Here is a 23,144-nt window from a genome sequence, read left to right on the forward strand (position 1 = left end):
TCCTGTGGTAATGACTGATGTTCCCCACGCCATCTGGCCTTCTAACTTCATCTCTATGTAGCTTAGATAGCCTTTTGATTAGCACCAAAGAACAGGGAAGATAGGGAAGAAAGGCTGCTTTGAAAAAAATCACACTTATTTGGATCCACAGATGCTTCTGTGTCTGAAATGCATTTTCAGATTTTTTTGACTATCCTGATGGTCTCTCTAAATGACATAATACAAGTCTCTGTATGGTGCAGACTACAGCAGCATTTTTTTTCAAAGGAGGAAGCAATGCTAAACACTGTGTTCATCTCTTCTTGGAAAAAGGAAAGGCTCTGAGAGCTTGTGTGAGCACTGCAGAGATCATGAGTTAAGGAGGACCCTGACAGTTGACAAGGACCCAGTGGCTTTGAGGGAAGGGGAAAGGGCATCTTGGAACCCAACAAACTCATGTAGTCTCCTTCAACCTGCCTTCTTCTTTAGAGGGGAGAGACTACAGGACCACCAGAAAACCAGAATTGCTTCCTCCTTGGCAGGAAGGAAGACCACAGCTTTATACAGCCTGTCCTAATTGTGGTGATTTATGTACAGTATGAATCTCCAAGAAGAGTTTAGAGACAGCCTACTAAGAGATCCTCTTTATTTACAAAGCACCAGTAAAACTAATTGTATTTGGTTATTAGATTACTTATCCCATTTACAAAGAGCAGGCCTTCAGAAGCCATGTCAGCCTAACAAAGCACAGACTAGCAAGAAAACTGTCTACACAGAGCAGTTTGCACTCCTCAAGAGTTAGCTATAATGATTCAAGTCATCAGGACTAGAAATTCAAGTCAATTCTTAATTTCCATTTGAATTTTTTAATACACTTCAGTTTTAATTTGCTCTATATTTTAGAACCTTGGATTTTAGTTAAGTGTGAGTGTGCCTCCTGCCCCACCCCCCACCCCATGCACTTAATGCTAATAGTACTGACTTGTGATTTGTTTTGAGTCTCTTTAAGCCAGGCTGGCTGACTTTCCATCTTCCTCCCGATCTTCTTGAGTAGTGAGTGGGATTACAGGTATGAACCACCACATTTCAAATGTTTCCTCAAATTTTGTGTTGACTTTCTTCCATTAAAATCAACGATTATACACTAACTATGCCAAAAGCATCATCCCTACCTCCGCAGGTGTACACCTAATACAGGTCTCCTAAGAGAATCTTATGACAGTGAGTACCAAAAGGGGGGGAAAGAGTGAGGAAGAGATGAGCAAGAATAAGCATAAGAAGCAAGGCACTCCACATCCACCTGTGCTCAGCACCAGAGCATTGCTCTGCAGGGTGGATGCAAGTGTAGTTTCCAGCTCAGAACCATCCAGACTGCAAGTACATGTCTATGGGGACATGGTCTGGTAGTTATCTAAATACTCCCGAACTTCCAAAACATGAGGAAATAAGTAGGAAACTTGAAGCTAAAAGAACTCTATTAATAAAGGGAAGCCATGAGGTGTATTATCAGAACCTACACTCTGAGAGCATGTGAGGCACTGATAACAACTCTGAAAGACACCGTTCTGAGGCAAACAGCTCAGCGGCAAGAGAAGGCTAATGGCACGGAGAAGTGTAAGATAGTTGGTACTAATAAAGCTTTTTTTTCCTATATCTTAAAAATAGGAACTATTTGTTAACCAATCAGAAAAGTAGCTAACCATCCGTTGAAAGACACAGAGGTCTCCTGTAAACTTACTAAGCATATTCCTTAATGTTTATCACCCCTAACCATGTGAGCTCACTTGATACCTGAGACATGGGAGAGTGGGTCGCTGCAGCAGAACCTGCCGGAGCCACATCAGGCTTGAAAGGGTCAAAGTCCAAATCCAGCAAAGTCTCTTCCTTCTTCACCTCCAAGACTTCGTTCTGTTAAAACAGATGAATATGAGTTCGTGGAAAGAGCCAGGTAGAATGTCTCACTGAGATGCCCGGCCATGCCAGCACTTCATCCAATGCAGTGATAGAGTCTAGCCACACACAACTCATATCCCAGGACCACACACTTGGTTAGATTCCAAGTATTGGAATGCCACACAGATAAAAGGAATCTCCCTTTGGTTATCTTAAACAATGTAAATCAGAAAATTAAGTAAATCAAAACATTACATATGACTATAAAAGTTAAGAAAAAAGGTGCTAAGATTTGCAACGGTGTACCTCAATGATGCTAAAACTCAGGAAGGAACTGATGCATGATGCTGCCCATCTCACATTCATCCCTCATTCTCCCCATGGTCTCCATTTCATACTCTGCACTGAGTATGAAATGTGCCTCAGATGTACTTCTGTGTGAGTATATGGTCCCTACCTGCTAGTATTTTTTAAAATAGGATTATGGGAACTTTATGTGGAAGTGTTACAAGGAAATTTTGACATTCTATAGTCTATACCCCTCCTATCCTCTCTTCCTAATTGTGGTCTCAATGTGACCAGCTACCATTCCATCCATATCACGATGAACTGACCATCAAACAACAAGTTGAAATGCACCCTGAAGTCAGGGTGGTTTTCATCAGGAATGAACACTCCATTCCTTGATTTCATTATTGTATTATCCATTCCACCACTCTGTGTGTGTGTGTGTGTGTGTGTGTGTGTATGTGTGTGTGTGTGTAAAATGGTAAAAGGGGAGAAAACAGAGAGTGTTCTGTGCCAGTCAATATTTCCTACAACATGACCCTTCCAACCTTTAGTTGTAAAGCAGGTAAGCAACTGCGACACAGAATGAACGTCTACCATAATACTATAAGATTGTGTTAAACATTGACATCTGGGCACCAGCCACAATGGTACACGGAAATAGCATGGACTTGAAGTTGGTTTAACCTGAGCTCAAGCTACAAAGTAAAGGGCAGAGCTGAGACAAGGTCTCCATAAATTATAGCACAGTGACGGGAATGAGGGCAGTGTCCCACAGCCAAATAATATGTTTTTGATATTTGGTATGTTTCATTTCTGAACATTTTGTTGTTTAGAAATTGAAAGGTTATATCAATGGGTAATACACTACACAAAATTGAGGTGTTTGAAGAAAGATTTTGAAGGACAGGAATTGTTTTCATTATTGGTCAAAGAAACAAACTTCTGAACACAGAAATTCAAAAACAGCCACGAGGCTACAACAGGTAATATTTTAACATCCCACACTCAGTGTGTAGGAAGCTGCATGTGTGTCAGGCTCTGGGCTCCCTTGTCAGATGAATAATGCATTCCTATAATCCAGGTTAAAACTTTACATTTATTGTTATTTTTAATATTAAGGACATTTTTATTATATTGGTGTACATTATTTTTAAATGTAAGAATTTTCCATTAAGAAAAACTTTAAAAACATTTTTTTACTTTACTATGTGTTCCTGTTGCTGTTTTTTAATGATGTATGTTCATTGTTTGGAGTGAAGGTTTTCATAATCATGTTTTAAGTCAATCATGCTTTGACCATATTTACTCCAAACACCTTATTCTTTCTCTCATTCCTTTCTAGTCTGCTTTCTTTTTCTAGACAATTTTGTTTGTCCCTTAATTTCATATAATATATGCCACTATTGCTTCTTCTTGGGATATATATATATATATGCTTCAATATTAGTCTTTAGTTTTCTATTTTTCAGCATGACTCTTCCTCATAATATGCTTTTAAATTTTGCAAACATTGTTATTCCAAAAACACTTGTTTCATTCAAAATTTGAATCCTAATACTGATAACATGTTCGTTGTAAAGAGGGGACATGCAGCTGGAAGGTGGAAGTGGTAGGAGGAGTCTAGAAAGAGTTGAAGAGGGAATGTGGAAGATGAATATCATCAGAATATGTTATACAAATGTGTGAAAAGGAATAGATAATATACACTTCACAATTCTAAAAATGCCCCATACCGAAATTTGGAAACTATTTGCCTACAAAAGTATCATGTTTCCAACACAATAAACAGTTTATTAGAAAAAAAATAGGCAACATTGGACACTTGTTAATCAGACCTAGAAGCGAATATAATGGGAGAGTTAGGCAGTACCAGGAGAGCAACTCTTATTCATTGTGTACTGGTGGTTTCTTAGGTGTATACACAGGACAAAACTCAGTAGTTTGTATATTTTAAATATGTGCACCTTACTGTGTTTTAACGCACAGTATACTGACTAATGAAGAAGCACAAGTAGGAAGAGTTACATGTGCCATGACACAGCCTTACAGTGCAAGCATCCTGTTGTTTCTCACAATGGGATCAAGTCAACCTGACATAAGATCATCATTTTATATTTATAGTAAAATATTCAACAGATTACAAAACTTTAAATTTTTAATACTATATTTTGTTCCACTATTTAAAGAGAATAGTATGATATAACAGAATGGCTAAAATATTATTTCTGGGAAATTGAATTATATTTTCTAATTTTTACCTTGTTCTTTGTTTTATTTTAGAAATGTTTATGTTAATCATATATCATTTTCAGTATGTAAAGCCTTTGAAGTTATATGAGGTAGCATATATTGCAATTTACAGCTAAAGCAATATTGCATGTAGATACAAAACATGTACTTCAAATCTAGGCCTCAGAACTTCATATGTGCACATACATGCACACACAGTGTTGAATCACAACATAGTGCTTTAATAAGACAGACCAATGAGGGCATTGGTATTACTTCTTCTAGAGATCATTTATTGTCCTCTTTTGTTCTTTCAACACATTTTAAGAATATTTACTATATTCCAGGTATTTTCTTGCCTCCAGAACTTTTTAATGAGTCAGAGAATGTCAAATGGGAAGCTGAAGGAAGAGGAGATAAAGCTTCCAGGAGCAAGGCCAGTTAGGAGCAATTTTGTATGAAATATAGATAGCTGAAACTTAACAAAGCAGTCGATAATTTCTATCAATGAGTAAACTTGTAGTGTTTTATCAATACCCACGAGGAAGCGTGGCTGGGGAAATCTAATTTCAAAACTGGAAACATGAGGAGAGTGTTGCAGATGTACTGCAGTCAACCTAGACATTGGCACTAACTACAGCACACTGACAGGATTTAAGTATTCACAAGCTCATCATGGAGAAAATTTTACTCATTAAAAACAAGCAATGTTGTCAGGTGCTCTCCCTACAACATTTATTATGGAAAGATTTTAAAGAATAACAAAACCCCGGCCCTTTTTATCTATAAACGGACTGACCATCTTCCTCCTATTTACACATTTGCTACACTTAGGAAGCCTGCAGTGTCCTGATAAGTTGGCACACAATGAGTCCAACATTCTATACAACCAATTCCCTAATTATGTTGTTTTTGTTTTCTCTAAAGCCAGTTAAACAAAGTCCCTCTGAGCTCGGCATAATGGCATTGAGGCAGGATCTTTAATATGCTATGACTAAGTGTGAAAGCCAACAGGAATAGAGAGGGCAAGGAAGATGGATGGCTGCTTTGCTTAGAATGACCTTCTGTGAGGACCAGTGGATTGACAGAGAGCTAAACTGCTAGTGTGATGAGGTCTTAGTATGCGAAGGTGGCTGCTGAGCAAATCGCTCCCTGACTAACATGACATTTAACTGATGTAACCCCATGAAGCTTGACATCAGAACGTCACTGACATGTACATTTCAAGAAATTAAACATTGTGTGTGGGAAACAAGCCAACCAATAAAAAAATAAACAAATAGAAAAAGCTTGCTCTGGCCCAAGAATCTCTAAGGAAGTCTCTGGTGACAGATAAGAATGGATTTGAAGTCATGTTCTCAAGGTAAATTAGAACACAGTTTAAATCATTATCTGAAGATAAATGAGGGAGAGAGGGCTAGAATCCTATATGAGTGTCCCTAAATATTCTATGTATCTACTCGATTGCTTTATTTTTGTGATGAACTATTAAAATCTTACTATATGCATGGAATGGTTTCCCAGGGATATATCATTTAAATCTTCATTTCGTAAAATACATCACCAAACCTATTTATCAGGAACAAGGTCTAGAACCATTAGAGAAGGTTGCTTACAGAAAGGTAAATTGGGGCATTTTGTTGTAGCGTTTCTCAGAACTTTGAGCACGCTAGCATGAGCTATTACAAAGAGAAACTGGATGAAGACACTCCTCATCTCATCTTACCCCCTCCCCCACCTGAGCCCCTATTTTCACAGCATGAGATTAGTCTATTTCAAGAATGCACATTGTTATTCTATTCAAAATAGCCACAGATACTGGAGCAATATTGACTTGGCACAAATGTTATGGAAATAACTAACCACGTTTTAAAAGCTGGACTTAAGGCCCACTCTTTGAGATGAAAACCATCATAACAATGCTAAAGTGGCCAAGAATCTGAGGCTCAATAGTTCATGGGCCCTATGGGGCAAAGATACTACTATTATTCAGCCAAAGAAACACAATTAAATGCTTCTTAATGGCATATTGGCAAACCCTTAGCTAAGCGTCTCATTCAACCCTCATCAGAGATTCTTTTTCCTGCAGCGATTGCAATTAACATAGACCCACAAGTGGGCAATGGATAGAGAGTAAGGAACTTTGGAGCACTCAATCATAAATGGAATGTCTTTATCTAACCCCTCCTCAAGGCTCAGGCACATAACTGGGAGGAAGAGAAGGCAAAAGATTGAAAACGCCAGAAGTGATCACAAGAAAACAGTATCTTCTAGGCACAACAGGACTTACACACACGTGAACTCAGAGACTATGACGGAGTGCGCAGGATGGTTTAAACCAGATAGGTTCCATCACTGAGAAGAGGATAGAGAGGCAAAAATCACCTCTAACAAAGCTTTCTATGATTGATGCCTGCTGGGAAAGAGAAAATGGGTTTTCTCTAATGGCGTGTCACTGGCTGTATCAACAACTCTATTCAAAGGCCCGTGCTCATAAGTATTTGGGAAACACAAAACAGATTCCATGTTTTGTGTTTGTGTGTAGGGGTGAGCAGGGACATTTTGTTTTATTTTTTGTCTTATTAGTTTTTGTTTGTTTTTGTTCATTTTGACTCTTGTTGAGGTGTGCTACAAGCTACCAGAGGAGAAATGTAACGACCAATCCACCCAGCTGTGAACCCTGAAATCGGTATTAACAATCTGCTTACCAAGACATGGCCACTGGTACAATAGTGGTGTGAATATCATGGACATAAAGAATCCCTTTCTGATTGGATTTAAGGTAAGGTAAAAACCCATTCCTGGCACTGTTGGACCAAGATCCTGAGAATAGACAGGTCAGAGAGGCAAGGTGGGAAAAGCTACTACTATTATTGTTCTAAATGGGTAAAGATTAAATCAAGTCCTGGTGACATTATTAGGTCTCCATACTGAGGCATCTCTCAGCTCTCATCAGAGAAACATCTTTTTGTGGCAGATGGTATCTAACACGGAGACTCACACTGGTTAAAGTACAGAGAATTAGAAACTAACTGTGTAATACTCAACTCTAGTAGGGCATCTATATTACAGCCTCTTTTTTCCAATGGGGATCATTGTGGAAGAGGTGAACAGACAGGTTATGAGAGCCAGGGTGGGTGGGAGACTACAAGAAAACTGTTTTCTGGACACAACTGGGCAGTTTCACAATGAACGCACAGTAGTATGACAGCATGCAGAGGACCTGTAGGAAAATTTCAGCATGGAAAGCGGAGGTGTGCACAAAGTCCCACCCATTACTTGAGGTGCTACCTGCAATTGATAGCTACAGCTTTGTAGAGAGAGTATCAGTTTTCTTTATTGATTTATTTGGTAGATTAGCCACACTTTGGTGGAAGGATACATGCCTAAGAATATATGGACAGTACATACTGAGTCTAATTAGGAAGAAGGAGTAGGAAGAGGAGAAGGAGGAGGAGGAGGAGGAAGAGGGAGAGGAGGAGGGAGAGGAGGAGGAGGGAGAGAAGGAGGAGGGAGAGAAGGAGGAGGGGAAGGAGGAGGAGGAGGAGGAGAAGAAGAACAAAAAGAAAGAGAAGTTGTCGTCAGTGACTTAGGTAGATAACGAAGGGTGTAGATCTTGGAGGAATTAGGGAAGGGTGAATATTATCAAAATATACATCATGAAATTCTCAAAGAATTTATAAAACATTAAAACATAATAGAGGATTTATGCACAGGATTGTAAGTTCTTGGGAGGAAATAGTAGGGAAGAGTGAACTTTTCCTTCAGCAGTTTATGTTTGTGAACAAAACGTCAGAAAAGCATAAGCGTTTCCACAAGCCATGGTATGCCTGTGAGCGTGCAAGAAGCATTTCCCACAGAAAATTCTGGGCTATATATAGTTAAGGTTTGGGCCATTAGAGGGCTCTGCAGGCTTAGTGGACTTCGGTTTTCAGTTCCAAGGACACAGCTGGGAGTGTTGCTGCTGAGGTGATTTCCCCATCAGATAGAATAGGTTGTGCTTCTTACATTTGCAGCATCTGGCCAGGATTAACGCAAGTGTTTTTCTTTCTCATTAAGTGCATTATAAAAATAGCCATCTGTGGCCATAAACAATCTTCTAAGTGTTGGATGACTCACTTAGCAAAAATCCAAGGCAACACTGAAAGGATCATTCTGCAGTAATGTAGGGGGAAATCGTTCAGATAATTCTCAGCTTTCCAGTTTTCAATACTTTCAATCACTATTTCATTTCTCATCAAGAATTTGTTATCTTTCCTCTCTTATCCATTCATCTGTACATTGCCCAAAACATTTTATTACTCAGATTTTGTAATCCATTAGATTATAGTATATGTCCCAATATACAGTCTGTTCAATGCATCTAATATCATAAGCACATAACATGCATGTGTCCAAAAATTCTATATGAAACATTTGCGATTAGACTGTTTTAAGTGGGGCAGTTATAAATGGGCCATCATTTCACAGACTTGGATTGGCTGGACAGCTCCACAAACAGAAGCTGTTAATTCACCGTGGCAGCCAGTTTACCATCACTGATTTGACCATGTAGACTTCCAACTGATCAAAATAGTAGTTCTCAGAGTGAGGTCCCAACACTAGGGACTGCTCGAGATATGTTAAAGTGACACACAAGCTGCTTGTAGCTGCAGAAGGACAAGCAACTGAGGAAATTGTTAAAGGACTGCAGAAAATGCAGTTTTTGCCTATTTAAAATAAAACTAGATTCCCCCCCCCCCCACTCAATAACCCAAAATGACAAACAAAAATCTAAGTCCCATTTCATTTCTCTGCACATCTTGGTGTGAAACAGGGAACATTTGGTGAATTAGAAGCATTGTATTTCACACTCTGTGATCCAGCTATTGGAGGCTGTGTATCTCTCAGGTAAAAAAAAAAAAAAGTGACACAACACATCACAAACAAAATAAATAACAAACAAATGAGCAAAACCAGAACTCCTCTTCTTTCTCCCTTTTAAAATAAAAACAGATTAGATGACAAGGAATGTCCCCCTCCACCAATGGACTGCCATATGTCTCTGGCAGGTAGTAATTGCCAATTCAGCTGACAGACTGACAAATGTGTCACATTTACATCGGTTACTGCAGGCTCCAGTAGAGCAGTTTCATGAGGTCCTACAGAAAGTGGTACATAGCCCAGTTGAGCAGCTCTACCTGTAAGCTCTGAGGCTTCCACCCTGAAGTACTCCCTATCCTTCCTCTAGCTCATTGTTTTCTTTCCCTTCCACTCAACAGTAGCAAGGAGAGTTAAGTACTTAAAGACTCTCCTGGCATCTGTAATTTTCAAAAGTACCTCATTTCTCCCTCACCCCACCATGAGGGTCCTTGTAACCGAGCCAGAAAACTTCAAATAAAAACACTTAAAAAGAAAGAATACTTCTGGACCTCATCTTTGCTTCAGACCTGCTCTGTGTGCCACCTTCCTGCCACTTAAATAGTCTCATCTCCTTTACAGGTGTCCTCAGCTAAGTACACAGGCTTCTGAGGACTAAAGTCCCTACTTGTGATGGAACTCGGAGGATGCTATTCATGGACACAGGTTAAAGCAACTGACCAAGGGCAAGTCATGCTTAAACACCTTCAGTGCAAATGTTAATGTGGAAATAAAACTGGAAAACCATTCTGGCTAGCAGAAAAGGTGCAGACTGATACAATCTACACATTAAAATTTAGCTAAGAGTCGGGCGTCAGTACATCCAACCGGTATGATAGTCATGTTCAGTACTTTTGCAAAGACAAGAGTGCGACATAAAAATGACCAGGGAAATGAAGTTGCTACATTAAGACTGCATAACTACACACCTTGAATTTTAAAATGTGAAACTGATAAATGCTCAAGAGGGTGGTAGAAAAATTGAAAGAAAACAGGTCAGAGTGCACACAAGGTTATGTCACAGTGGTAGGATGACAGCGACTCCTATTCATTTTATATTTTTTCAGTATACTTTCTCATATATATACATATATATTCAATAAATGTTAGAATTTTCAAATCCTATACATCTTGCATTTAATAATCTTTGATTACACAAAGCAATGAAACAAGCACAAGTGACAAAGTTTTATTAATGGCTCAGATACCTAGTACTTTCTCTACAGCTGACCTGAGAGTCCCTCCCACCATGGCATCTATGGCATCTTGATAGTCACCCCAGCTGCCCTGATCACTCACCTGGGAAGGTGTTGTCACATTGATTTCTGGTACAAAGTTGTCCTCAAAGAAATTGATGATGTTCTCCTGTTTCAGTTCCTTTGTTGGGGTGACTTTAGGCAAAGGTGGGACAGGTGGCCCTTTCCTTGTCTAGGAAGCATCAAATAGAAACATGGTAGCCTTTGAGGAAGTGTCAGATGAGCACAGCTATGGAAGAAGCCTGACATCTGTCTGAAACTGATCTAGACAGAGGTGCAACGTACTTGATTCAAGTTAAGAATGCTGTCCACTTGGGTGCCTCTCTGAACACTGACAGGCAGTGGTCTAATTGGAAGAAGTCAGGTCACGAGATGAGAGTCCATTCATCTCAATTTGAACACTGCCCAGACCTGCAGGACCTATGATGTCACCTGGCAGCCATTCTTCTCTCAGCCCAACTACCAGTGATTTCTCTCATAAGAAAAATAATGGAATTTCAAAACAAAAATCAAGCCAGTTGTTTTTGTTTTGTTTTGCTTTCTTGTTTTTTATATTTGTTTGTTTGTTTGTTTGTTTCCCCAGATTGAATCCATGAGATCAATCAGAGACAGCTTCCACTTCACTTTCCACACCAGGATTTTGAAACTTTCAAATCTACTACACATATCTTCTTACAACTTTGCAGCTTCAGCCATAGTCATGAAAGCTTATACTGGAGCATGAATATTAAATGTAGCTACAGAAATGTGTTCACACAATGCAAGGAAATAAAAAGTGGTATTTTTTGTTTGTTTTTGTTTTGTTGTTTTGTTTTGTTTTGTTTTGTCTTTAGTTCCCTTTGCCTGGTCCTTATAGTTTCTTTAAACTTGTTCCAGGCTGGTCACAATGCAGGTGATGGGATACCTCACAATACCCCAGTTCTGGGCAGTCATTGACTCCAGTGGAGCACTGGAAAGGAGGTTCAGTTCAGGAGGAATGTAGAATGAATGGAAGATACGCTTTTTCTTATTCAAAGGTAATAGCTGCTCAGAGCATGGGGCATCCCAGGCAAAGGCTCCATCACTGAGTAGATTCCCCCAGCCTCTGAAAGGCAGGAGTCTAGGAGCAAGGGAAGGTAAAGATGAATACAGTCCAGCAGAAGAAGGTGGGGATGGGGCTAGAAAAGCCAAAGGAATCAAACACTGAGTACAAGAGGAAAACACAAAAATTGAATAGCAAAGCAGACTGACTCCACAATGGCAATAATAATATCCACTGTCTTATGCCTTAGTCTCACCATAGAAACTTTCTATAGTGCTTGGTCACCACAGGAGGATCCCAGAGAAAGTCACCTCCCCATGAGTTCTCCCACATCCCTGGTATACACACCATACCTGTGAAGGTGATCTGGGTCGCACTGGGGCAGGAGATGCAGGTGCTAATGTGTGGTTGGGACTAGCCGTGGGGCTGGGCAGGGGTGAAGGCTCCTCTGGGGGTGATGGTGTCTTTGCAATGCGAAGAGGACCCGAGTCACTGGATAGACACAGAGGATGGAGCAAGAAGCCTTATGAGAAGCAGGGTTCCTAAAACCCAAGATTCTTTAGCCCAGAGACATCCTGAAGCTTAATCTCACTGTTATTTCATCCCCCACGTCCAGCTTAATTCTAGTTGTTAGTAATAGTAATGGATAACTGGCAGCATGTATTGCTCCCTGTAAACCGGAACCAACCATGCATGGTCTCTCTGTTTCACAGTAACATGCGATATTGACCCCACTTTAGATATGAAAAGAGTGGAGTGTAAATAGGTTAAAAACAAAGAAAAAAAAAGACACTCAGTGTTTTACTACGTTTGCATTTAGATCTTAGTATAAAAGTCTTGTTCTCACCGCATGGCAAACAAGCTCCTCCACGTCCACATAAGGCATAGGAAGAAAACCAGCTCACTTTTGATAGACAGCAGAGTCGTGCCATGGCACGGTCTATAGAAAGCTACCCAGAAAGCTGTGACTTTTTCATTTCAAAAGCATCTTGGGAGAGAGTTAATAAATCATTTTGGGGGGTACTTTTTGAATTATGTTTGGAGCGTTACCAAATACTTCTTTTTACACTTTATGAAACAATGACTAACTCAGACACCTTCAGTGTGCCAGCAGACCACGTGACAGGTGAGATTCCACAACTTCCTAAGAACCACCATGTTCTAGGCACCTTGCCAGATGCTTGGGAACAGCTTAACATGATGACTAAGATGGCACATCCTACTCTCTAAGAACATCTAAAGACAACAGCAGAAGGGACAGAGTCTGTGACCTAAATAAGAGTGCAGACACAGCAGCATGAGCTACACAGCCAGAAGCTAAGGGAGCTGCGTTCCTTTAGAGACACTGTACATGATTGGGGCTCTGGGCCAGCAATCATGACCTCTGACTAGAAACAGCCCGGTCTATGCTCTAGTCTAGAGATTGCCCACAGAGCTAACTCACCACCTCGCTCTGCAGAGGAATGTTTTTAAAAGGAATAAAAATAAGAGACATTTGTTAAGTGGCTGTAACCCCACTTCTTGTTTTAGCTGATTATGAAACTGATATTTCCAAATGCTTCTGTTAACTTCATTCCCATATCTGGGAGCCACTCTTATCATGCTCTTAGCCACTCTTAACTTTTATAATATCCAAAAAGCAGTTTGATATTCTTAGTCTTCTCTTAGTCCTAGCTCAATAATGTAGAAGAACAATATTGAAGTCTTAATTCTGTTTTTTTTTTTTAGCTTGGATTCTTTTAGTTCATTTCCCTCTCTTGGAGAGAAAAGGTGCACTTGCTGCTCTGGCAGCTATAGCAGGGTTTATAGTCATGGGCACTCTAAGAAGCAGTGCATGATCAAAATAATAATCTTCAGACACTGACACGTGGGAAGGTTGCAAACTACATGTCAATGGATGATTCTGCACATACATTCCTACGAGTGTTTATAGTGATTGGAATTAAAACTACAAGTGTAGAGTCTCAGAACAGAACATCACCTTAGATAAAATTTCGTTCCATTGAAACCTACTTTTCCTATAGATGTTTAAATGGGCTCTTTAACTACAAAGGGTATTGGACTTCAATAAGGAAAACAAAGCAAAATGACCCCAGAGGCATGTAACTGAAACCTGGAGCTTCTGACTGCTTGGTGGATGAGATCAAACTGATTTTAAAATCATAGGGGAAAGTGGCCATGCAGTCGAACCAAGGGAAACAGCTCAGCTGAGCCACTGGGCCCTCATTCTCTTACTGACTCAATCATAATAACATGCAATGGAGCGCTAAGAAAGCCTGTTGCAGGGCAAATGGCAAAGCAGTGCTGGAGAGAGGGTGGATGGTGAGATTTCTTCCACTTCTCTCCTTTCTCCAGTAGCTACAAATCAGTACAAAACTTAAGGGTTTTTTTTTGTTTGTTTGTTTGTTTTCTATTGTAGATAAAGTAACAAGTAGAAATGATGACTGCCCTGCACTGCTGCTCTCTGGTCCCATGTAAATCAGAACGGCAGCCACTTACTTCTGCTGTGATCAGGAGCCTCTGGAGGTGAGTGAAGGCAGGAAGGAAATGTAAGAGCTGAAAATCTGAGGTGGGATCACTCTTCAGGCGGAAGGGCTCCTTTTAGAGTTTTTACACGGTGAATAGAATAGTATAAGGTGGTCTCCAGGTTCCAGAAAGTTCAACACATTGCACATCACTTGCACATGCACCTCAGAGGACCAGTGGCCTACCTGGGAGCTCCTTGAATGCTGAAGGCCTTGTCAGCATGCTGATCACCGAGTTTCGTCATCACTTCATAGAGCTTGTGGCAAAGCTAAAGGGACAGAGGTCTGTTAACCACAGGACATCCCAGTGTCCACCCATGCTATTCTCCCCAAGAACGAACTTGTTTAATGAGACGCTCCAACTCCTCTAAGAATTAGATTGGTCTCAGACTACTTGCAATTCCACATACCAAATTTAAAATCTGCACCTAAGCTGAAATAACTTTATTTAGTGAATAATTTAGTGGGGAAAAAATCTGCTAAATCAATCAAATGTGCATTCAATAGTACATGAAGCAGAAATGACAAGTTGATTATCATGTATTCTATTAAAAATAGTCCTATGGCCGTCCTGACAAACTAAGAAGACAATAGAGAACACCGCGGCTCCTGCTTATGTAAATAACTTGAGAGAAGTGTTCTCACTAATTTAGAACATTACTGGAAAATCCAACTTTTCAACCAACAGAGGAGGAAACAAAATAGTGCAGCTGAGGTAAAATCTTCAAAACCAGTGCAAATAGTGCAGAGAGAGAGTAGTACACAGAACTACAGTATCCATGTATGTACAGCGGCAGACTAGTTGGTAATCTATGCAATGCCCTGTGCTTCCTTTCCATTGCTTTCCATAACAGCAACAGTCGCCATTACTCACCACTGCGATTTCCTTATGAAACTTGGCCTCAAGGCTGGAGACATTTTTGAAAGTATTGACGTAAAAGCCAACTCGACTACCAAGGGGAAACACAAATAAAAGAGAGACCTGTTAGCAAAAGTGGTTTTTAATTGCAATGAAACAAATAAAGACTATGTTTCCAATATATAACTTTGAAAAATATTGAATTAAATAACATCTTAGAATAAATCTGACTGTTCTCGTTGATCTCACAAGCTGCTTATTGGCAACATCTCAAACACATTTGTAAGGGGAAGTTATAGGGAGGGCACTAGGACATCCATCCATCTTTATTTCAGTTCCCTAAGAGTAAGCACAAAAGCCAAACTGAGATTTAGCCTGCTACCTCCAGGATGATATTTTTCTCCAAAGGAAGAGTATCTGACCATTATGTTACTTTATTCTTTTTCATTTAATTGGCTAACAACAACTTTAATTCATTTGTTTCAATGGCATTCTCAAAAATGACTGGAGTCCTAATTATCTATATCTTAACTCTCAATAAAAAACTACCCAGCTATACCACTCTTGGGAATATACTCAAAAGATGTCCCACCATGCCACAGGGGCATGCATTCCACTCTGTTCTTAGCGGCTTTATTTGTGATAGCCAGAAGCTGGAAACAACCCTGATGTCTCACAACAGAAGAATGGACACAGAAAATGTGGTTAGTTTACACAATGGAGTACTACTCAGCTATTAAGATCGAGGACATCCTGAGTTTTGCAAGCAAATAGATGGAATTAGAAAATATAATCCTGAGTGAGCTAACTCAGACCCTATACTCACTAATAAGTAGATATCAGCGCCCCCCCCCCCAAAGTACAGAATACCCAAGATGTTGTCCACAGAACTCAAAAAGGTCAACAAGCTGAAGTGCCCAAGTGAGGATGCTTCAGTCCCACTTGGGAGAGAGAAGAAAGCAATCACAAGTGGGGAGAGAGGGAGTGATCTGGGAAAGTGGAGGGGGTGAAAGTGAGGGGAGAGGGGAATCTGATCTGGTATTGGGTGAGAGAAAAGGACTGAAGCTCTGAGAGCCAGCAGAAAAAAATGGAAATAGGCAACCTCAGGAAATAAGGGGTTGGGGGACCCTCCAGAATACACCAGAGACCTGGCAGGTAAGAGACTCTCAGGAATCAAAGGGAGGGACCTTAGATGAAACAGCCAACAGTAGGGAGAGGGAACTTATAGAGCCCACCCCAGCAGGAAGACTTCAAGTGAGGGATGAGGTTGCCTTCCCACAGTCACATCTCTAATATATAATTGTTCCTGTCTGAAAGAGTTACAGGGATGGAAATGGAGAGGAGCCTGAGGAAAAGGAAGTCCAGCGACAGGCCTAAAGTGGGATCCAGCTCAAGGGGAGGTCCCAAGGCCTGACACTATTACTGAAGCTGTGGAGCTCTCACAAGAAAGGATCTATCATGACTGCCCTCCAAAAGACCCAACAAGCAGCTGAAAGAGTCAGATGCAGATATTTGCACTCAGCCAGTGGACAGAAGTGGCTGACCCCTGTTGAACTAGGGAAGGCTGAAAGAAGCTGAGGAGAAGCTGTAGGAGGACCAGCAGTCTCAATTAATCTGAGCCCCCGAGATCTCTCAAACACTGGACCACCAAACAGACAGCATACATCAGCTAATATGAGGCCCCCAACACACATACAGTAGAGGACTTCCGGGTCTGTGTTCATTCAGAGATGATGCACCTAACCCTCAAGAGACTGAAAGCCTCAGGGAGATTAGAGGTCAGGTGGGGTGGGGGTGGGGTGAAGGCATCCACGTGGAGACAGTGAGGTGGGGAGGAGGTGTGAGATGTGGAGCAGTTGGAGGGTGGATTGGGGGGGGCGGAGAATGGAATATGGATTGTGAAAAATAAATTAATTAAAAAAAAACCTAAGTAAGATCCTGGACAACAGGAAACTTAATGATCGTCTTTTGCTTAAACTGAGCCTTGCAGTGCATAGGATTCCAATGAGAGGAAACGAAGAAAACTCGAGGGTTAGTGGAACCAGGAGTCAACGAGTTGCTTTTATTTCTTACTTCATTTAATGCCCACCAAAAGTAAATGGGGATTAACTGTCTAGGTTCATGCAGTTCACAGGTAGAGAAACCAATAAAGTTAACGCCAAAAGAGAGAAATGTAATCTTAAAATATCATAGAATACTTCACAAGAAATTTTTAACCATGACTTCTGTTACTTCCATATCAGCAAGTTGGGCTTAAATTAGGTGATTTTAAATTTTAGCTAAAATAGGAAAAACTTGGAGCCAAAGGTAAGAACTCTGAAATGAAGTGATAATTAAATGGTTTAAGTCTGTCCCATAAATAAGGCACCATTTTCCTATGGCTTACCTTGTACCTTAAATCCCTGCTGCATTACATTTGTTTCCTCTACCCACAGCAACCCTGAGACCCCGATTTCACCCAATTTTTTTGTAACTGATTTCAAATTGTATATTTTACATGTACGGGACTGCTGATGGTTCTTTATGTCCATGGTTCTGTGTACTGTAGTTCAACCATCCATGGGTCAAAACCATCAGAAAACAAAGGGCATTTGCACTGAAGAGAGAGACAGTATCCTCTCACCATCTTCTTCTTTGAGCAGTTTACAACAAAACAGCTATTTGCATAATGTTGTCTTCTAAGGAATCTAGAGATGATTGAAAGTGCATGGGAAGATGTGAGGAGGTGATACACAAATACTATGTCACTTTATATTACATGGTTTTGCTTCCTTTAGGGATTCTGAAAACTGATTATCCACACATACAGGGGGGACAAGTATATTTATTTACACATGGACATATAGTTACACATACAGAAATGCAGTTATAAAAACTCTGGCATAGACTCTTTGGGACATAGTAAGAACTAAGATCAGGGGCTTAATTACTGAGCATTCCCACCATTGTATTTAAATGAAATTATAAAAGCAAATTATAAACCCACATGTGAATGTTAAGATGCCACAGTAGTCCATACTTGATTAAATAAAAAAAAAAAATGGAGCACTAACAGCTAACAGAACCCAGCTGCAAACATCTGCTTGACAGGACACACATAGGCTGGCCAAGAGGATGGGCCAAATTTAACTTGAAGATGGGTACAGAGGTCATTAAAGTTGATCTGTGAGAGCTTCATTTACTTGTCTTTTGCTTTGATAAAAACACCATGACAAGGACAAGAATCAGTTTATTTTGGCTAATAATTCCAAAATGATAAGAAACCATAATGTTGGAGACAGCATGGCAGCAGCAATAGTAATCTGTGAGACCACATCTTAAACAGCAAACATGAAACAGAGAAACTGGCTGTAAGTTGAGGCCACATGCTCTTATAAACCACCCTGGTGACATTCTTCCTCTAGCAAGGCCTCACCACTTAAACCTCTCTAAACAGCAATGTCTACTCTGGACCAAATGCTCAAATGCTGAACACTATGAGGGATAGTTTTCATTCAAACATGACAGTGAGTTTTGTTTTGAGTTTACCTTTTACTATAACAAAATTCCAGAGAAGATCAATAAATTAATTTTATGTCTGGATCAATATTTCCCTACATTTCTTGTATGCAAAATCTAGTGTAAAGTTTTGATAAGAAAGTTTGATGATCGCTGTCAGACTGTTTCTATTGGCTGAGCCATTTTCCTTCTTAATTTTGAATATTGTCTTATATATAACTTTCATAAATTTGCCAGTGACAACATTGTACCCATCAAGTTAAAATTTATGATTCCTTTAGTTAAGGATAAACTTTTTCATGTATTAATCTCCCTATTGTTTCAGTTAGGCATATTTTTAGTGTATTTTTACTATCCATTGATGAAGGCTGTTACATTAAATATATTAAGTCATTCATCCAATTATCATAAAAGAAAAACTAATAAGTATTTGTGATACTTGGTATGAAATTTTCAATTTTATAGATGTTAGAAGCAGATGAGATGAGTCTCTAGGTATGTCTGCAGGGGATTCTTTTGTTTATGTTAATTGAGGTGAGACGATCTACCCATTGTGGGTGACACCATTCCCTAAGCAGGAAATCCTGAAGTGTGTTAGGGTGGAAAGAACAAGCTGAGTACTGGCATGCATACAGCTGGGGCTGACTTCTCAAGGCTGGGGATGTAGTATGGCCTGCACCCTCAAGCTTCTGACACTGACTTCATTGCCACAGGGGACTGTGTCCTGACCTGTGAGCCAAATATACCTTTTCACTTAAGTTGCTTTTGCCTTGGTTTGTATTGCAGTAATAGCAACTAAGACGCTACATTTTCATGTTTAATTTTTGTTTCTCTGTCACAGCATTTGTTATATCAGTGTTTATAGAAAGAAGTAATTGGTGCAGTTCTAGAATCACTATATTTTAAATAACTAAATAAGTATGTATGCCAAGGGAGCTGAAGGGGTCTGAAGCCCCAAAGGAGGAACATCAATATGCACTAACCAGTACCCTCAGAGCTCCTTGGAACTATACCACCAATCAAAGAAAACACATGGTGGAACTTGTGGCTCTAGCTATATATGTAGCAGAGGATGGCCTAGTCGGTCATCAATGGGAAGAGAGGCCCTTGGTCCTGTGAAGGCTCTAGGCCCCAGTATAGGGAATGCCAGGACCAGAAATGGGAGAGGGTGGGTTGGGGAGCAATTCCCAAAGCTTAGAAAATAAATAATGCTTACAGTTTCCACAATCTATACCTTCTTCTAGGCAGTAATTATTTCTTTCACTGTTCATATGTATGTGTGCATGTGTATATGTGTGCATGTGTGCAGGGGCTGACCAGAGGTAGATTCCTCACCTCATTCTTTTCTTTTTTTTAAGATTGAAAAATGTTAATCTTTTTTTAAATTTTATTAACTGTTTTTAATTGATATTTTCTTCATTTACATTTCAAATGCTATCCCCCAAACCCCTATACCCTCCCCCAGCCCTGCCCCCTAACCCATCCACTCCCGCTTCCTGGCCCTGGCATTCCCCTGTACTGGGGTATATGATCTTCACAATACCAAGGGCCTCCCCTCCCACTGATGGCTGACTAGGCCATCCTTTGCTACATATGCAACTAGAGACACAGCTCTGGGGGGTACTGGTTAGTTCATATCGTTGTTCCTCCTATAGGGTTACAGACCCCTTTAGCTCCTTGGGTACTTTCCAATAGATGACTGTGTTCCATCCAATAGATGACTGTGAGCATCCACTTCTGTATTTGCCAGGCATTGGCATAGACTCACAAGAGAGAGCTATGTCAGGGTCCTGTCAACAAAATCTTTCTTGCATATGCAATAGTGTCTGGGTTTGGTGGTTGTATATGGGATGGATTCCCGAGTGGGGCAGTCTCTGGATGGTCTTTCCTTCCGTCTTAGCTCTGAACTTTGTCTCTGTAACTCCTTCCATGGGTATTTTGTTCCCCATTCTAAGAAGGAGTGAAGTATCCACACTTTGGTCTTCCTTCTTCTTGAGTTTCATGTGTTTTGCAAATTGTATCTTGGGTATTCTAAGTTTCTGGGCTAATTTCCACTTATCAGTGAGTACATACCATGTGTGTTCTTTTGTGATTAAATTACCTCACTCAGGATGATATCCTCCAGATGCATAGATTTGCCTAAGAATTTCATGAATTCATTGTTTTTAATAGCTGAGTAGTACTCCATTGTGTAAATGTACCACATTTTCTGTATCCATTCCTCTGTTGAGGGACATCTGGGTTCTTTCCAGCTTCTGGCTATTATAAATAAGGCTGTTATGAACATAGTGGAGCATGTGTCCTTATGACAAGTTGGAATATATTTTGGGTATATGCCCAGGAGAGGAATTGCTGGATCTTCCGGTAGTACTATGTCCAATTTTTCTGAGGAACTGCCAGACTGATTTCCAGAGTGGTTGTACCAGCTTGCAATCCTACCAACAGTGGAGGAGTGTCTCTCTTTCTCCACATCCTCTCCAGCATCTGCTATCACCTGAATTTTTTATCTTAAGCATTCTGACTGGTGTCCTCACCTCATTCTTTAAGACAAATCTCTCACTGAACATGCAGCTCACCAGTTGGCTAGACTATATGGCTGCTGAGCTCAAGTGAGCCATCTGGATCACTCTGTCTCTGGCTCTCAGGCTTCTTGTCAGAGGCATGCCACCACACCTAGCTCTATTTGGCACTGAAGATCTGACATCGGGTTCTCATGCTTGCTTGGAAAGCACCTCACTGACTGAGTAATCTCCCTAGACCTTACTATACTTCTTTCTGCATCTAAAGGTTTGAAATGATTTTCATCGCATGGAAACAATAGATAGTAAAAGAACCAAAGAGGCAAAGAACAAACTAAACACAAGCATCAAGGTTAATACCATCCACTCTTTAGATTCAAAGATGCAAACAGGGTGAGTGGAAAAGAGTGTATCATGTAAGCAACAGGGATCTGGGGCAGGTTTCAGAGAGACACTTATTAAGAGAAATAAGAGAGGATACTCAATGTGCTGTGCACAACTATAATCTCAAAGATTGGGAGGTAACAAACAGCAAGAGGATTGGGAATTCAAGATAATCCTTTGCTACAAAGTGGGTAAAAGGACAGCCTGAGCTACATGAGGCTCCATCTCAAAGTAAGCAAACAAAAACATGGGACATTTTATAGAGATAATATCCTCAATAATATGCACATCTAAAAGAATGAGTAAAATATATGTATTTTCAAAGCTGCCAGAACTGAAGAGAAAAATGGACCTGAAAATAGTGGCTGTCAAAATCTCAGCTTCATTGATAAATTAGGTAGCAAACAGAGAAGAGAGGACCTGATGAACACTATAGCACACCTGGACACAACGAATAATTCTGAATGACTAAGATGAGTTTGATGCAGGAATTCAAGCATCCATCATTGAGTCCATGCTCCCTGCTGCATGTCCAATCCTGTGCATTTCCCCACAGGAGACACTGAAGATTAAAAGTGCTTACTGCGATTTCAGGCTTGAGCAATGTAAATGGGAAAAGAACTATGTACTTGTGAAAATCATGAGTGTGTGCAATTTAAGTTAAAGAGAGGCTTAGATACAGGCAGCAGGAAATTAAGCCTGCAGATGTGTTTGATCTCTTTGGGGCCACCAGCTATTTGGAAGTAGGGGAGGAGATTGACTAAAAGTAATGCAGTATTTCAGGCAGTTATGTTTGAAGGGCTCATGACATGGAACTGCTAGTGAGGACCGAGGACCATAAGGCATCACTGCTTCCAGAGCACAGAATAGGGAAAACTGAATAAACTACATAAATCTCAATATCACGAGACTGGTAGAATGCCTGTTAATACGAGCAGCATTTGATGCCTGAAATAGTGCTGTAACTCAAGTTAAAAGTCCAAGAAATGAGGTCAGAAGGTAAGATGCGGGCTGAGAATACTGGAAACCCAACTAAGCGCTGCAGGGGACTTGCTGTAAGTTTTATGACAGGAGAAATTCTCCTAGTGACTCTGGTTAGAGTTTAAAGTCTTCACTTACCAATGTCCAAAAAACTGTGAGACTCACATGGCTACTTAATTAAAATGAGATACAACAAAATAATTTTCCTCAGTCTCCACAGTCAGACGTCAAGTACTCAGCAGGCATATGTGGCAAGTGGCTTCCATATTGGAAAGCTTAAGTATAGAACTGTTGAACATGACAGAAATAGCAGAGACCCAGAAGAAAGCCACAGACAAGAAAAGTGACCTAAAGAAAAGCCACTCCTCCTAAACTGCTAATGGGTGCAAACTGGAGCCGAAACATGTTTACCTTGACCACAATGACGGTAACTCTTCTTGTAAGTCAACATTGAACTCTTCAAACACCTTCTGTGCTTTCTGAAACTCCTCTTCTGCCTAGAAAGGACACACAACACATTTACGCACAGGGGAGCACATTTCTGCACAGAAAAGCATCACTTCATATTAAAGAGAAAGAACCTCATGGCATCCTGAGAAGATTTTTGAGGAGAGATATTTGTTGAAATCCACACCATTTTGTAATTAAATGGGCAATGGAAAGAACTTGAAAGTTGGAAAGCTTGACAAATAAGCTATAATCAAGCTGTGAAAGTCTCGTATGTCATGCTAGGGGATTTAGAAATTTTTCCCAGTGGGATCCATTAAAAGAGGCAAGCAATAGGGAACCTGGTCTAGAGATGCCATGCTG

General features: G+C 40.3%; 1 protein-coding gene across 4 annotated transcripts in view; it reads right to left on the reverse strand.

Moving 5' to 3' along the window:
• Positions 1 to 23,144, reverse strand: part of Amph (amphiphysin) — a 199,797-nt gene that overhangs the window by 38,556 nt on the left and 138,097 nt on the right. For all 4 annotated transcript variants that reach the window (XM_085831274.1, XM_085831273.1, XM_085831272.1 and 1 more), the window contains exons 7-12: positions 22,746 to 22,831; positions 14,968 to 15,043; positions 14,280 to 14,362; positions 11,922 to 12,060; positions 10,591 to 10,719; positions 1,771 to 1,887 (exon numbers count right to left, since the gene is read on the reverse strand). In XM_085831274.1, coding sequence (XP_085687400.1) covers positions 1,771 to 1,887; positions 10,591 to 10,719; positions 11,922 to 12,060; positions 14,280 to 14,362; positions 14,968 to 15,043; positions 22,746 to 22,831 — 630 coding nt within the window. The remainder of the gene's footprint in view (positions 1 to 1,770; positions 1,888 to 10,590; positions 10,720 to 11,921; positions 12,061 to 14,279; positions 14,363 to 14,967; positions 15,044 to 22,745; positions 22,832 to 23,144) is intronic.

The sequence above is a fragment of the Mus caroli genome, unplaced genomic scaffold, assembly GCF_978045245.1.
Source record: "Mus caroli unplaced genomic scaffold, Mus_caroli_1 scaffold_15, whole genome shotgun sequence".
Taxonomy (NCBI): Eukaryota; Metazoa; Chordata; class Mammalia; order Rodentia; family Muridae; genus Mus; species Mus caroli.